This window comes from Mauremys mutica, chromosome 5 (genome assembly GCF_020497125.1).
Source record: "Mauremys mutica isolate MM-2020 ecotype Southern chromosome 5, ASM2049712v1, whole genome shotgun sequence".
NCBI lineage: Eukaryota > Metazoa > Chordata > Testudines > Geoemydidae > Mauremys > Mauremys mutica.
The window spans coordinates 87,909,305-87,926,776 of NC_059076.1; the positions used below are offsets into that span (position 1 = coordinate 87,909,305).

Genomic DNA, 17,472 nt, shown 5'->3' on the forward strand with positions numbered 1-17,472 from the left:
GTGAAACTGGTCTTGTGTGTTTTTATCTTACACTATACAGATTCCACAGGGGAGACCAGCATTGCTCAAATTGGTGGCCCTGATCCAAAATGGGGGGCGAGGGGGAAGGGGTTACGATATTGGTACCTTAACTTCTGCGCTGCCTTCAGAGCTGGGCAACCAGAGAGCAGCAGCTATTGGCTGGGTACCCAGCTCCGAAGGCAGCAGCGCAGAAGTAAGGGTGGCAATACCATACTATGCCATCCTTACTTCTGTGCTGCTGCCTGCAGAGGTGGGCGGCTAGAGAGTGGCAGCTGCTGACTGAGGGCCCAGCTCTGCAGGCAGCAGCGCAGAAGTAAGCATGGCAATACCATAACATGCCATCCTTACTTCTGTGCTGCAGCTGGCGGTGGCTCTGCCTTCAGAGCTGGGCTCCCACCCAGCAGCCACTGCTCTCCAGCTGCCCAGCTATGAAAGCAGTGCCGCCACCACCAGCAGTGCAAAAGTAAGGGTAGCAGTACTGCAACCCCCTCTACAATAACCTTTTGACACCCCCCCCCCAAACACACACACCTCCTTTTTGGGTCAGGACCCCTACACTTACAACACCGTGAAATTTCAGATTTAAATAGCTGAAAACATGACATTTATTTTTAAAATCCTATGACCATGAAATTGACCAAAATGGACCATGAATTTGGTAGGGCCCTAATTATAATACTGCAATACAAGATTTCTGCATGAGAAAGTACTTCTAGTATTTAAATGTCCATAAATTTGCTATAACCAATCTACTGTTCTAAAATGCACTGCTAGGAGGTATGTATCAAACTTTTCTAGCTGAAAGGAATAGTCTGTTTACATCTAAGCCTTAATATTTTACTAAATAGACTCATAGACTTAAGGTCAGAAGGGACCATTATGATCATCTAGTCTGACCTCCTGCACAAAGCAGGCCACAGAATCTCACCCACCCACCCACTCCTGTAACAAACCCCTAACCTATGTCTGAGTTACTGAAGTCCTCAAATCGTGGTTTAAAGACCAAGGTGCAGAGAATCCTCCAGCAAGTGACCCGTGCCCCACGCTGCAGAGGAAGGCGAAAAACCTCCCTCCAGGGCCTCTGCCAATCTTCCCTGGAGGAAAATTCCTTCCCAACCCCAATTTATGGTGATCAGTTAAACCCTGAGCATGTGAGCAAGACTCACCAGCCAGCACCCAGGAAAGAATTTTCTGTAGTAACTCAGATCCCACCCCATCACAGACCATTGGGCATATTTACCTGCTAATAATCAAAGAACCTAATTTTGGCAATTAATTGATCCCATCATACCATCCCCTCCATAAACTTATCAACCTTAGTCTTGAAGCCAGATATGTCTTTTGCCCCCACTACTCCCCTTGGAAGGCTCTTCCAGAACTTCACTCCTGTAATGCTTAGAAACCTTCGTCTAATTTCAAGTCTAAACTTCCTCCTGTCCAGTTTATATTTATTTGTTCTTGTGTCCACATTGATACTAAGCTTAAATAATTCCTCTCCCTCCCTGATATTTATCCCTCTGATATATTTATAAAGAGCAATCATATCTCCCCTCAGCCTTCTTTTGGTTAGGCTAAACAAGCCAAGCTCTTTCAGTCTCCTTTCATAAGACAGGTTTTCCATTCCTCGGATCATCCTAGTAGCCCTTCTCTGTACCTGTTCCAGTTTGAATTCATCCTCCTTAAACATGGGAGACCAGAACTGCACACTCCTTAAACATGGGAGACCAGAACTGCACACACTATTCCAGATGAGGTCTCACCAGTGCCTTGTATAATGGTACTAACACCACCTTATCTTTATTGGAAATACCTCGCCCGATGCATCCTAAAACTGCATTAGCTTCTTTAACGGCCATATCACATTGGCAGCTCAGTCATCCTGTGATCAACCAATACTCCAAGGTCCTTCTCCTCCTCTGTTACTTCCAACTGATGTCCCCCCAATTTAAAAGCAAAATTCTTGTTATTAATCCCTAAATGCCTGACCTCACACTTTTCACTATTAAATTTCATCCTATTACTACTACTCCAGTTTACAAGGTCATCCTTGCTTTAGTTTTTAATATATATTAATAATTTTATATAATATAATTTAATAATAATTTTATACACACACACACCTTTTAAGAAAAACAATGTTTCACAGGAAAAGGGAAGGTGAAAAGTACCTAGTCAGAGCCTCTCTGAACAAATTTGGTCAGCTACATAAATTCCCTTTTTTTCAAAAAAAAAAAAAAAAGCCATGAAAATTAGTTCCTTTTTTCTACTGTCTTCCAGATTCAGGAGCACCCACCCAATCACATTTCTAGAAGATCTGGAAACAAACCTAACCTGAGCTGCAGATAGTCAGGCATTTTGACATCTAAATGATCTACACTTTGTCAGCAAATATTTGCACCTGCATGAAAAATGAGGCCTAGTTAAGGTTGCATTAAAAAAAAAATCAGACTCGTTACATTATAACTTTATTTATTCTTAACTCACTCAGGTGAAAGACACTGATCTTACAGCTGACATATGCCACCTTCTGGACAAAGATGCTATAGCTTTATTAACTGCAAAAGAAAATACACAAATTGTCTAAATAGCAGCCAGAAGTTCTGTTGAGAAACAGTAAAATTTGAAAGCAGCAGGTTTTCCTGGCTATAGCATCTTCATAGAAGTAGGCTTGCCGCTGTAATTTCCTACCGTACAAAAATCCAGTATTAACGCTAAAAATATTATTTGTCTGTAAGTAGAGTTCTCTGATTATACAGCCTCCACAGATCTACACACTAGGAGAAGTTAAAGCAATTAACATGCATTAGACAGCATAAAGAAAGTATGTAGACTTCATAAGCCCCGACTGCTTTCCTGGAAAAAACAAGCAGGGATGGAAGGAAGGAGAGTGTACATCTACAGAAGCAATATATTTTTTCACTATTTTTGAGAGCTGGGAAGGGCAATGAACCTGTAGGTTGGGAACACTTTTTTCTTCCTTTATATATTTTCCTCCAATTTTTCCACTTTTGGAAACTATTGATCAGTAATCACTTTGAAGGTAAACTGATCATTTCTGTTTAAAGAGACTGCCTTATCCAACAAGCTATGTCAACTTAGCCTCTGGGTTTAAAACAGTAACATTGGGTAAAAATGTGACGCGAAAGCCAAGTGGCACAGCAGTATAAAGTATACTACAGAAAATAATGTACTGGCAGGGAAATTAAATGGATGATATAAAGGTCTTTTCCATCTTTGACTTATGATCTCTGCCTCTAATTCTTATTAATGAGCTTTGCAAACATTTCTGGGAAGCCATCAGAACTAATGTAGTAACTTCTGGAGGAGGCAATTTAACTTTTGTAGCATGGTTTGATATATCCTTTGGTTCATTTAGAAAGATGCTGTTTGGAAATGGTCTCTCTTTTTGGACCCCTTCCCCCAAAGCCAGAAAAACACCACTACTACAAAAAAAACAAGGGTTTTTTAATTAAATTGCTTTTTCAGGTAAAAACCTCTCCTTATATTCAAGCAATGAAGGCAGCATGACCCTTTGAAAACTAGATCCTGCTGAATATCTGAAACTGCTTTATGAAGAAAGTTAAAAGGTTGAAGGACTATCTTATCCTCATGGAAAACTAAAGAACAGATTCACGGATTTTCAGGCCAGAAGAGACTATTATGATAATCTAGTTTAATTTCCTGCATAATAAAAGTAATAGAATTTCACCCAGTGTTTCCTGCATTACATCCAACAACTTGTGGTGGAATTAAATCCACCACAAGTGAGAAAGACATTCAGCCTTGATTTAAAGAATCCAAAGTGATGGAGAATTTACCACATTCCTTAATAAGCTATTCCAATAGTTGATAACCCTCACTGTTAAAAGCATGCCTTATTTCCAGTTTTAACTTTGCCATCTTCAGCTTCCAGCCACTAGATCTTGTTATGTCTTTATACAAGAAGGCTCTTAAAAATCTAGCAAAAAGCGATCTTCTACCTGTTCAGTAATTATGAACGGTGATCAAGATAGCTCTTAAAATCTTCAGTCAGAAACTAAACAAATTGAGTTCCTTCTGTCTCTCATTGCAAGATATGTTTATAAGACCTTTATTCATTCTTGTAGCTCTTCTCTGAAACCTCTCCCTACTTTTCAACATCCATACTAAAGAGAATTAGACTTCAGGACCTGAAACACTTCTCTTTATCGTAGCTTTGAGGAATGGCAAACATATACCATTTTTGTTGGAAACCTACGTTTTCAACATTTAAACATCTTAATTCATTATAATCTAAACAAAATATTGAAAGGTGAAGGGAACTTCCAAATTCAAGCTATGGTATAAATTACTGATGAACTCATTTAAACACTTAAGTGGAAATGTGAACCCAGGATTCCACTAGCTGAAAAATAAATGCAGTGGTAGCAGACACTTTCTGGCAGAGGTAATTGCCTTGAAAGCCTATCTTGAATGAGAGTAAAATAAAATTCCCATTTATGGGTTTAAATGGAAAGCCCACCATGTTACTAAAGGTTAAATTTAGATCTCAAGAACGGACAGGAACCTGACACCAGGAAAAAGACTGAAGAGGTCTTTGGAAAACAAGTGCTTTACCAGCAGGTGAATAAATATTGATTTCATAGAATCTCAGGGTTGGAAGGGACCTCAGGAGGTCATCTAGTCCAACCCCCAGTAGATTTACTGTCTACTGTATCAAGGAAGCACCTATTGCTACAAAAATATTATCTTTCAAATGATTTATAAATTATATTTGATTAATGGAATTAATTCCATTAATCAAAGACAAAAGACTGCATAAAACTGTAGCTGGTAGACAAAAGAAGAACTTTATTCCTAACTCAAATGGAAAATATTTCATTTTTACGTTATGAGTCCAATTCTACTTCCATGGAAGCCAATGGCTAAATTCCCACTGACTTAAATGGGACCAGGTGTGGGCCTTGTACCTCTTCCTAGTTAAAGGTTTAGAAGACTAAGGAATGTAATGGACTTCCACTGAAAGGTACATGAGGGCCAAAACACAGGTTTCTATCCATCTAGTTCTTATCTTTTTGGAAGATAATGTCATGTTTCAAAAGAAAGAACATAGAACAGAGGAGAGGAAAGAAAAATGTGTCAGTGGAGAGAGGCATGGAAAGTTGTTAGTATTTTAGTCTAGAAAATATTTAGAAAAATCAAAATACATTTCAACTAAAAAAAAAAACAACTTAAGTCCCTTGCCTGGTTGGTTGGTTTAGGGCTTTGGGAAATGTACAATATTTCAACAACAATTTAACATATTTGGGAACCAGTGTTTCTCACTTACTCATAGGTGCATCTTCTGGTCAATTTCAGTTATTCACCTGAGTTTTCAGAAATATTTAACAATTTTTCAGTCAATAATAGTTGTAAAATTCCCCCACACGGCTTCTCTTATTCTCCAGTGATGGGGCACCTTCTTAGCTGGTATAAATTGTCATAACACCACTGTAGTCAATTTACACCAGCTGAGGATCTACCCCATGGCATTAAGGGTAAGAGTTCTCTCCAATACAAGCCAACTTCCACATGCTGTGGAATAATGATTGTCTGTTACCCTTGACACACAGAAGTTGCCCACTAAAGTTTGTGATCACTGGTGGCAGGGCCGGCTCCAGAGCCCAGCGGGGCAAGCCCCTGCCTGGGGCGGCCCTTTCCCGGGGGGGCGGCAGGCTGGGCCGGCGGACCTGCCGCAGTCATGCCTGCGGGAGGTCCACCGGAGCCCCGGGAGCAGCGGACCTGCCGCAGGCATGACTGCGGAGGGGACGCTCGGCCGGCGGCTCCAGTGGACCTCCCGCAGGCATGACTGCGGACGGTTCGCTGGTCCCGCGGCTCGGCTGGACCTCCCGCAGGCATGCCTGTGGCAGCTCAACCGGAGTCGCCGGACCTGCGAACCGCCCGCAGCTGCGGGAGGTCCAGCCGAGCCGCGCGACCAGTGGACCCTCTGCAGTCATGCCCGCGGGAGGTCCGCTGCTCCCGCGGCTCGGGGGAGCCTCCCGGGCATGACTGCTTGGGGCGGCCAAAAACCTAGAGCCGCCCCTGACTGGTGGGCTTACTCTTCATGTAAACAGGACCCTCAATATTTCTTTCCCAGATCAGAACTCTAATCTTCTATAGATCTACATTCCATACTCATTTTCTGAAAATGCAGGCAAATGGCTAAATCTAGGACAAGCTCAAATTCAGCAGACTCTCCCCACCTACACCCATAAATTTTATCATTGATCCCTCAAATCTGTGTCCCACTCCTTCTCGGTCACCTGTGTGTTGCATACTGTTAAATATATTTGATTTAATTCAAACTTTAAAACACACCAATACTTGTCACTCAACTAGTCTTTCTAACATCTAATGTCACATGTGGCTACCCACCTCCAACTCTGCATATTATTCAACAATCATATTCCATATTAAAAATATATACAGATAAACAGCCATATGTACTATTGCCTAAAGCAAGCACCCAAAACAGCCCCAAATGGACTGAAGATATTTTTGCTCTGCTACAATTCTACTCTTCCTTTATTAGAAAATCATTTTAGTTAAGCTATTTTTTTTTTTCAGTCCTTTAAGACAGGTTTCACTGAAATGTGTGGCTGACACAGGGCCGCCCAGAGGATTCAGAGGGCCTGGGGCAAAGCAATTTCAGGGGCCCCTTCCATTAAAAAAAATTGCAATACTATATTCTCGTGGGGGCCCCTGCGGGACCCAGGGAAAACTGCCCCCCCACCCCCAATGGGCGGCCCTGGGAAAAATAAACCTTCCGCTTCTCAGTACAAACCCAGTTTTGAGAAAATTTATTTACAAGGTATCACTGGTTCTCAGCATCAGCTAGTGCTAAAAGGCACTAAAGCTCATTTGCCCAACCCTTTTAATATTTTCCATCAAAACTTTTTTTGGATCGAAAACTAGGGGTTTTTAAAAAGCAGAAAAAAAAATCACGGACAATGTCTGCTTTCCTTCAAAATTTGTTGTGTTTTTTTTTTTTTTTTTAATTGAAAAGCTGAAATTAGTCTGCCAAAACCTGAACATGGTTTGAGGTTTCATAAGTGTGTGGCCAAATATTTTCTGCTTGCTGTGGTTGACTGTTTTAAAGAAACAATAAAAAATTCTGCTTAAAAAAAAAAAAATCCAAAACTTTTGAACCACCTCAGCTTGTGACCAAACGCCTGAGCCCATCCAGTCAGAGATTTTTCCAGGTTTCTGATTCAAGGAAGCCAGCGGAGTCTCATATCTGTCTCCATAACTTTGGGTTCATTTAGGTTAGAACATAAGAACAGCCATACTGGGTCAGACCAAAGGTCCATCCAGCCCAGTATCCTGTCTGCCGACAATGGCCAATGCCAAGTGCCCCAGAGGGAGTGAACCTAACAATGATCAAGTGATCTCTCTCCTGCCATCCATCACCACCCTCTGACAAACAGAGACTAAGGACACCATTCCTTACCCATCCTGGCTAATAGCCATTAATGGACTTAACCTCCAAGCACTTATCTGTTTCCTAGAGACTGGCTCCATGGGGTCCCTCACAAACTGAAGATGATTACTGTGGGTTTGTCTTTAGTATAGATATGTACATACTCCACAAACTGAGCATTTGAGCTTGTTCCAGAATCTGGGATGAGCTTATGTTGTGAAAACTGAAATGCTCAAAATAGCACATGCATGTGAAGGGACACAGGGTGCTAAAATTAAATTAACCCAGGGATTCTCAAACTGGAGGTCGGGACCCCTCAGGGGTCACGAGGTTATTACTGGGGGGCGCGAGCTGTCAGCTTCCACCTCAAACCCCGCTTTACCTCCAGCATTTATAATAGTGTTAAATATATAAAAAAGTATTTTCAATTTATAAGGAGTGGGGGGGAGGGAGGGCGCACTCAGAGGTTTGCTATGTGAAAGGGGTCACCAGGACAAAAGTTTGAGAACCACTGAGTTAACCCCTCTGGAGCCTCAGGAAATGTAGGGGGAGGGGGTCTCCCTTGGTAGGGTTGGGCAGGATATTGCTCTTCTCATGTGATCCCTCCCCCAGTGGCTAATTTTAAATGAAGCTACCCTCCCTTGACATGAATCTCCCTATGGCACTGAAATTAAATATAGACTATAATTTGGCATTTGAGAAGTGGAAGGGATGGTAGCCCTAATGGAAAAGCTAACAGCTTGGCTCTTCTGCAAGTCTCAAACTGCTGAATGAGCTTTAGGGTAGGGAAGGCTGTGCCTCCCAAACAGCCTGGCCCTGCCCCCTATCCGACCCCCACCCATTTCCTGCCCCCAACTGCCCCCACCTCAGAATCCCCAACCCATCCTGCTCCTTTTCCCCTCACCGTCCCCCAGAGACCCCACCCCTGCTCCCTGACTGCCCAGCTGAGTCCTGACAGACCCCCGGAACACCCACAATCCAGCCCCCCATGTTCCCTGTCCCCTGACCGCCCCCCCCACCCAACCTCTGTCCCCTCCTTGTCCCCTGACTGTCCCCAAGATTCCCTGCCCCTTAGCCAAGCCTCCCGGCCTCAGCCTCTTACCCCCGGCTCCTCCCCTCACCTGGACCCTCAGCCCGTCGCTGAACAGCTGCAGGTGTCTCCGGCATGGCCTCCTGAGCTCCGCCCCACTCAGAGCCGCGTGGTCAGGGGGCGGGTCTATGACCTCCATGCCAAGCGGAGGAAGCTCAGGGCCCCACTGGAGCTCGCAGCCCCGCCCCCTGACCACGCAGCTCTGAGCGGGGTGGAGCTCAGGGGCCCCACTGGAGACACACTGCAGCGCTGTCCGGGGACACTGCTTGATGCGCTGAGGCTCCGGGAGAGGGGCAAAGGCAGGGGTAGGGGGCCGGGGTGGGAGCTTCAGCTGTTCTCTTGGGGGCCCCTGTGGAGCGCGGGGCAAGTTGCCCCACTTGCCCCCCGCTCTGGGCGGCCCTGGGCTGACATGAATCAATAAATCCTTAAGGGCCAAATTCTGCAGCCATTATACACTCACTTAAAGTTCTCATTAAGTCAATAGGAGTTTTGCCTAAATAAGGAGTAAAGACTGAAGGATTTGGCCATATTAAAACAGGTATTGAAAAATATATGGTCATGTAAGTAGGCAAGCATTAGCAATCAGCAGTGATAGGGCCAGACAGTGTGATGAGACCCTATGTATGTTTATCCATAAAAGTCTGCTAATGCTTCTTAATTGTGACTTCCAACATGCTTTTTTTGTTAATAGCTGCACTGGATATGGAAATTAAAGTCACAGAAGGGAGAACACTTCTACACAGACCTAAAACAAATACTGCCTGCTTATGCAAATAATTAGTTTCCAGTACAGTAAATTGGTTTAACTACAGAGAATTTTTTTCTACTCATGCCAGGTTCGTATCTTTTATGATTATCAAAAAAGATGTATTCTTTTCAAGATGAAATAGCCTGACCATAAAAACAAAAAATTAATATAAAAATGTGTTTAAACTGGAAAATAAAGTTTCTAGCTTCTTTCAAATTAAAGGAAACTTACCTGAGCCTGGAGTCTTGAAAGGTGTCTAGGTATGAAGGATAACTCCACCCAGTTTTATTCCCTTTACATCGTAGTTCTATGCTCTGCCCTACAGGCAGACTCAAAGTGGCAGCAGGTTTCTGGAAGCGGCCTTTATCCATCACTTGGATCATTATGGATTGGGATTTTGTGGATGAGTCACTGGATTCTCTCTCCTTTAATTTAGGGAGTTTGGGCTTCATTTTTTTGTTGGCAGGTTTAATTTTGTTTTCTCCTGGTTCCTTTGGACGCTTACTCTTTGCAGGTTGTCCGGTAACTAATAAAAATGTGAAGAAAAAAAGCAATGTGTTAATGCTGATTTTCAACAAGCAAAAAATTATACAGTCTAATTATCTTTGAAAGGTTTCTTCTCTGCAAGTGTCTATAACTACTACAGTCTTTATGTAAAATTAGTTTTCCCTCCTGGAAGCTCACCTTGATCAGCCTTCATACAAGGAAAGCACAGAAAAATTGACTGGGATCATAAATTTCCATACAAGTTTGGAATTCTAAGTATTAAAACACCCGTCACATGTTCCAGAAAAATACAGACGCTCTTAATATTTAGGAAAATCCGTCCGTGTGTAACACAGTTAATAGGAATAGACAAATAAATGAAAGGTATCAGAACTCAGTGTAACATGGGAACGAATACCTTTGTCTCAGATAATTTCAGTCAAAACTGTCAGTTCAGTCATGCACACAGTCACGTGGTGAACTGAAAGTAAGTCTTGCATCTTAAAATGTGTCATCATATGTGGCCATCCACTCCTACACCTCTGTTTAATTTTGCAGACAATGTGTGTTAAAAGAAGGGTGCCACATAACAAATATCAGGAAGTTTACAGATCACTGCTGATTTTTCGGTGCATTTGTTAAATGGTGTGAGTTTCTTTATAGTGATAATACATTTGGCATTTAAAAATCTCCAAGGCAACAGCTAGATTTTTCAATAATGGCCATCAATCAAGGGTGCCCAACTGGAAATTCTTAGTGCTTGATAGAGAATCTAACACCTTCAGTTCCTATTGACTTCAACTGGAGTTGTGGGCGCTCAGACCTTCTAAAAATAAGGTGTCTCAAATTGAAGCACCCAAAACTAGTGGCCAGTTTTTAAAGTGTCCACTTTCAAGAACATTTCTGGACTGAGGATGTCTGGCCAGTAAATATTAATCTAATGAAACAAAAACTTGAACCATAAGCAAAGTCAGTAGAAGTGCAGCAGCAAATCAAGTCAGTGAAAAAAAAACAAAAAACCACTGCCTTTGCTACCTTCATATCCCTTCTAAAAACTCCTTCTGCCACAGAGCTTAAATGAAGTGGGGATAAATCAGAGTTTCTCAAAACAGGGGTCACTGCTTGTGTAGGGAAAGCCCCTGGCAGGCCGGGCCAGTGTGTTTACCTGCCCCGTCCGCAGGTCCAGCCCATCACGGCTCCCACTGGCCGCGGCTTGCCGCTTCCAGCAGCTCCCATTGGCCCAGAGCAGCAATCCGCGGCCAGTGGGAGCTGCGATCGGCCGGACCTGCAGACAGGGCAGGTAAACACACCGGCCCAGCCCGCCAGGGGCTTTCCCTAAACAAGCAGCGACCCCTGTTTGAGAAACCCTGGGATTGATTATTAAACCAACAAAAGCAGTAACAATCACAAAGGGTACATGCCTTACAGACTCAATCTTGCAAAAATGGTACTACTCACACAAAGTTATCCTGTACAGAAATGCTTGCAGGATTGGGCCTTTGCGCAGCCACATGATTTTATTGCCACTTTGGCGGTTTATGAAGCTAACTTTTAGAGGCATGTTCATTTTAGGTTCTGATCCTGCAAACACGTGAATAACTGAATAAGATACTCTCGTGAACAAAGTCACACATGTATAGAAGTATTCACAGAAGCAGGCCTTCAGTTCGCATGCTTTTCAGTATCACAGAATATCAGGGTTGAAAGGGGCCTCAGGAAGTCATCTAGTCCAACCCCCTAGTCAAAGCAGGACCTAATCCCCAACTAAATCATCCCAGCCAGGGCTTTAAGCCTGACCTTAAACACCTCTAAGATGATCCCACCACCTCCCTAGGTAACCCATTCCAGTGCTTCACCAACCTCCTAGTGAAAAAGTTTTTCCTAACTCCCCCTCCCACACACACACACTGCAACTTGAGACCATTACTCCTTGATCCATCATCTGGTACCACTGAGAACAGCCTAAAGCCATCCTCTTTGGAACCCCCTTTCAGGTAGTTGAAAGCAGCTATCAAATCCCCCCTCATTCTTCTCTTCTGCAGGCTAAACAATCCCAGTTCCCTCAGCCTCTCCTCGTAGGTCATGTGCTCCAGCCCCCTAATCATTTTTGTTGCCCTCTGCTGGACTCTTTCCAATTTTCTCACATCCTTCTTGTGGTGTGGGGCCCAAAATTGGACACAGTACTCCAGATGAGGCCTCACCAATGTCGAATAGAGGGGAATGATCATGTCCCTCGATCTGCTGGCAATGCTCCCACTTATACAGCCCAAAATGCCATTAGCCTTTTTGGCAGCAAGGGCACACTGTTGACACATATCCAGCTTCTCGTTCACTGTAACCCACTGGCCTTTTCTGCAGAACTTCTGCCTAGCCACTCAGTCCCTAGTCTGTAGCAGTGCATGGGATTCTCTGCACTCATCCTTGTTGAATCTCATCAGATTTCTTTTGGCCCAATCCTCTAATGTGTCTAGGTCCCTCTGTATCCTATCCCTACCCTCCAGCATATCTACCAGTTTAGTGTCATCTGCAAACTTGCTGACGGTGCAATCCATGCCATCCTCCAACCATTAATGAAGATTTGAACAAAAACTGGCCCCAGGACTGACCCTTGGGGCACTCCGCTTGATACCAGCTGCCAACTAGACATGGAGCCATTGATCACTATCCGTTGAGCCCGACGATCTAGCCAGCTTTCTATCCACCTTATAGTCCATTCATCCAGCGCACACATCTTTAACTTGCTGGCAAGAATACTGTGGGAGACCGTATCAAAAGCTTTGCTAAAGTCAAGGAATAACACATCCACTGCTTTCCCCTCATCCACAGAGCCAGTTATCTCATCATAGAAGGCAATTAGGTTAGGCATGACTTGCCCTTGGTGAATCCATGCTAACTGTTCCTGATCACTTTCCTCTCCTCAAAGTGCTTCAAAACTGATTCCTTGAGGACCTGCTCCATGATTTTTCCATGGACTGAAGTGAGGCTGACTGGCCTGTTGTTCCCCAGATCCTCCTCCTTCCCTTTTTTAAAGATGGGCACTACATTAGCCTTTTTCCAGTCATCCAGGATCTCCCTGGATCGCCATGAGTTTTCAAAGATAATGGCCAATGGCTCTGTGATCTCATCCACCAACTCCTTTAGCACCCTCGGATGCAGTGCATCTGGCCCCATGGACTTGTGCTCGTTCAGCTTTTCTAAAATAGTCCTGAACCACTTCTTTCTCCACAGAGGGCTGGTCACCTCCTCCCCATATTGTGCTGTCCAGTACAGTAGTCTGGGAGATCACCTTGTTCGTGAAGACAGAGGCAAAAAAAAGCATTGAGTACATTTAGCTTTTTCCACATCCTCTGTCACTACTCAGTAAGGGGCCCACACTTTCCCTGACCACCTTCTTGTTCCTAACATACCTGTAGAAACCCTTCTTGTTACTCTTAACATCTCTTGCTAGCTGCAACTCCAAGTGTGATTGGCCTTCCTGATTTCACTCCTGTATGCCTGAGCAATATTTTTATACTCCTCCCTGGTCATTTGTCCAATCTTCCACTTCTTGTAAGCTTCTTCTTTGTGTTTAAGATCAGCAAGGATTTCACTGTTAAGCCAAGCTGGTCGCCTGCCATATTTACTATTCTTTCTACACATCGGGATGGTTGGTTCCTGCAACCTCAATAAGGATTCTTTAAAATACAGCCAGCTTTCCTGGACTCCTTTCCCCCTCTTGTTATCCTCCCAGGGGATCCTGCCCATGAACCATATTTTTACTTGTCTCAAGAATGATGTACAATTAATCCATTTAGCTTTCTGCAGGATCCCTTAGGTTTAACCTCCTCTTTGCACTGAAGAGCGTCTTTTTTGTCTGTCAATAACTAATGCATGATAGTCACACTACTTGTATTGACATCGTGACAAATACTGTGCCAACAGGAATCTTTTGGGAGAGGTGCTTGGTGATTAGAAATGAAGCCCCCAGACTTCATGACTGTTGTGTCTAAGGTCTTATCAACATGGGGAAGTTAATCCAGTTTTACTATAGTTTGTACTTAAAGTACCTTGTATCCACAGCCAGTACCACATACCCATTACAGTAGTCACATCCCCTGAAACACTGTACTTTGTGGGCCTCCATCAAGCTCCTGGCTTGATTGCCTTCTTTGGAGACCTGCATATTCAGTCCCACCAGGAGAAGAGTCACCAGAATGCAGACATCTACAAACATTATGGGCAAATGAAGGCACTGAGCCGGTCCCAAGGCAGAGTCAAACCAAAAGGTGCTCAAGCAGAAGATAGGAGACAAGGACAAGACCTCTAGTAATGCTCCCACTATTTGCCCATACTGTGAGCACTTGGTCCACGTTTTTTGCATGTGATGCCACCACTGCACTCAAAACAGCAAATGTGACCCTGGGATGCATAAACAGGGGACTCTCAAGTAGGAGCAGAAGAAGCTGTTTTACCTTTGTATTTAGCACTAGCGTTGCTGGTGCTGGAATAATGTGTCCAGTTCTGTGTCCACAATTTAAGAAGGATATTGATAAATTAGAGAGGGTTCAAAGAAGAGCCATGAGAATGATTAAAGGATTAGAAAACATGTCTCATAGTGATGAGCAAAATAGATTGAGCGCTGAATCTAACAAAGAGAAGGTTAAGGGGTGATTTGATTACAGTCTACAAGTAGCTACATGGGGAACAAATCTTCAGTCTAGCAGAGAAAGATATAATAAGATCCAATGGCAGAAAACTGAAAATAGAAAAATTTAGACTGGAAATAAGGCATAATTTTTTTTAACAGTGAGGGTAATTAACCACTGGAACATGGTTAATGTGTTGTTATGGATTCTCCATCACTGACAATTTTCAAATCAAGAGGATGCTTGTCTAAAAGATATGCTCTCGGGACTATTTTGGAGAATGTCTATGGCCTGGGTTTTACAGGAGGTCAGACCTTCTGGCCTTGGAATCTATTAAATTATGTGGTGAACAGTTTTCCACAAAGTGCCCTAGAACCATGGTAAGCACTCAACACACCATGTAGATCATGCAGTCAGACCAGGAGGAGGCAGCCAAGATCATATGAATTGGCAGATTACACAAGAACCATATGCATACTGCCAGCCTGAATCTGTAGCATGTGCTGTATTACAATACAACCATATGTGGGGATTTAAACAACTTCCCCCACCCCCATGCACTATGTTGGACAGATCCAGGAGCCTCTCTCTTGCAGCTACAACTCCGTTCTCCTACCCAGATGTTCAGCAAAAGACTTCATAAGCCAGGGAAGCAGAGGGTAAGCTAGATCTCCCAGAATGCTGGAAGGAATCATGATCTTATCAAATGTCCATAGTAGACTGGGGAGCAAAAATTCCTTTGCTCATTCCAGAAAACTGGCCTGAGTATCTAAAGATTCTGACACCAGGGACCTTCCCATACTACCCCACATGAATATTGGTGAACCTTCCATAGTGATCAACCAGGCAAAATACTCCTTCCTGGTGAGCAAGTCTGGGGCCTGCTGTGGGGGCAAGGAATTAGGTATAGAAGTTGCAGCAGTAGCCTTTTTACAGTTTGGAAGCCCCATCAACAACTTCCTGTGCATTGCCAAGCTTTACGACCCAGCACAACTGCACCCTCTGAATAGCACAGCAAACAGCCCTAACAGCAGTTCATCTGCCAACACCAAATTAGTTAGCTAATGCCCAGTAGCAATCATGTGGTGAACTTCCAGATAGTGATGACAACACACTTCTCCATGTTAAGGAGAACTCTCATGTTGATGTTCTGCCACTGCAGCTCCAGTTCTGAATAGATCTCTAGGAAAACAGCCTTCCACATCCTGAAATTATGCCACCTTGGCTGGTCATCCCAGTTCTGCCCCACTAAAGTGCTCATTGACTGAGCCCAGAAACAGCGCTCCAAGTAAGGCTGTTCTAACAAGATGCCCTGCAGAAGTAACTGCTCGATTTCATCCTTTTCCTCTAGCAACAGCTGTAGCCACATTGCTGCATCTACAGACCCAGACCAAAGCCCACTCAACTGCTAATTCATGTGCATCATTTTGCTCGTAGTAATGACGACTGTCATGATCATGGCAGTCAGCAATGTGTCCTCCATGCTGCCTGACAGCATTTTGAAAATGGCACTGGCAAAATACAGATGATTAATGGGTAGGGTTGCCAGGTATCCGGTTTTAGACCAAAACACCCAGTTGAAAAGGGACCCTGGCAGCTCTGGTCAGCACTGCTAAGCAGGCCATTAAAAGTCCGGTTGGGGGCGCAGCAGGGCTGGAAGGCTTCCTGCCCAACTCTGCACGGTTCCTAGGAAGCGGCTGGCATATCCCTCTGGCTTCTAGGCGGAGGAGCAGTCACAGGGGTTCCACACGCTGCCCCCGCAGCTCCCATTGGCTGGGAACTGCCTGAGGTCAGCACCGCCCAGAGCCCGCACCCCTACATCCCAACCCCCTGCCCGGAGCCCCCTCCCACACACTGAACCTCTCAGCCCCAGCCTGGAGCCCCCTCCTGTACCCCAAATCCCTCATCCCTGGCCCCATCCCAGAGCCCACACCACCAGCCCTCACCCTCACCCCAATTCTCTGCCCCAGCCCAGAGCCTCCTTCCACACCCTGAACCCCTTTTTTCCAGCCCCATCCCAAAGACTGCACTCCCCACCAGAGCCCTCACCCCTCTCCCATAGGCACCAACTTCCGCTCTTTCCCATGGGTGCTCAACCCCCTCTACCCCAGCCCCACGTCTCCTCCACCCCTTCCCTGAGGCCCCACCTCTTTCCACCCCTGCCCTACTCCCATTCCAACCCCTTCCCCAAAGTCCCCCCCCAACTCTGCCCCATTCCAACTCTTTCCCCAAATCCCCACCTCCTTCCAAATGCACCACATTCCCACTCTTCCCCCCACTCCCGGAGCATACTAATGCTGCCAAACTGCTGTTTGGGGGCGGCCGGGCAGGAAGTGCTGGGAGGTAGGCGAAGGAACAGGGGGTGAGAGGAGCTTGGCTGCTGGTGGGTGTAAAGCACCCACTAATTTTTCCCCCATGGGTGCTCCAGCCCTGAGCACCCACAGAATTGGCACCTATGCCCCTCCCACACCCCAACCTCCTGCCCCAGCCCCGAGTCTCCTTTCACACTCCAAACCTCTCCACTCCACCTTCCAGCCCAGAGCCCCTTCCTGCACCGAAAAACCCTCATCCCCGGCCCCACCCCAGAGCTCACATCCCCAGCTGGAGCCCTCATGAAAATGAGCAAGGATGCGGGAGAGCAAGTGACAGAGAGAGGGGGAGATGGAGTGAGCAGAGACAGGGCCTGGGAGAAGGGGCAGGGCCTGGATGTTTGGTTTTCTGCAATTAGAAAGTTGGCAACCCTAATTATGCATTGCCTGGAGAGTTGGGTCCCAAGTCCCAGAATTCCTGTGGATTCCAGTAGGCAGCCCACAATTCACTGCAAGAAGAATCCCATAATGCATACAGCTGAGCAGAAGAACATAGCATGGTACATGCATGCATTATATATATAATAAAAAAAAGTCACATAAAATCATGATTGGTGTAGAAAGAGTAAAAAAGTGTTATTTATTCCTTCTCATAACACAAGAACTAGGGGACACCAAATGAAATTAATAGGCCGCAGGCTTAAAACAAACAAAAGGAAGTTTTTTTTCCACACAATGCAGTCAACCTGTGGAAC

General features: G+C 44.8%; 1 protein-coding gene across 4 annotated transcripts in view; it reads right to left on the reverse strand.

The window, feature by feature from the left end:
• PDGFRL (platelet derived growth factor receptor like) overlaps positions 1–17,472 on the reverse strand; it is a 47,130-nt gene that overhangs the window by 24,786 nt on the left and 4,872 nt on the right. For all 4 annotated transcript variants that reach the window (XM_045017234.1, XM_045017235.1, XM_045017233.1 and 1 more), the window contains exon 2: positions 9,529–9,823. In XM_045017234.1, the coding sequence (XP_044873169.1) occupies positions 9,529–9,749 (221 nt within the window). In that variant the 5' untranslated portion in view covers positions 9,750–9,823. The remainder of the gene's footprint in view (positions 1–9,528; positions 9,824–17,472) is intronic.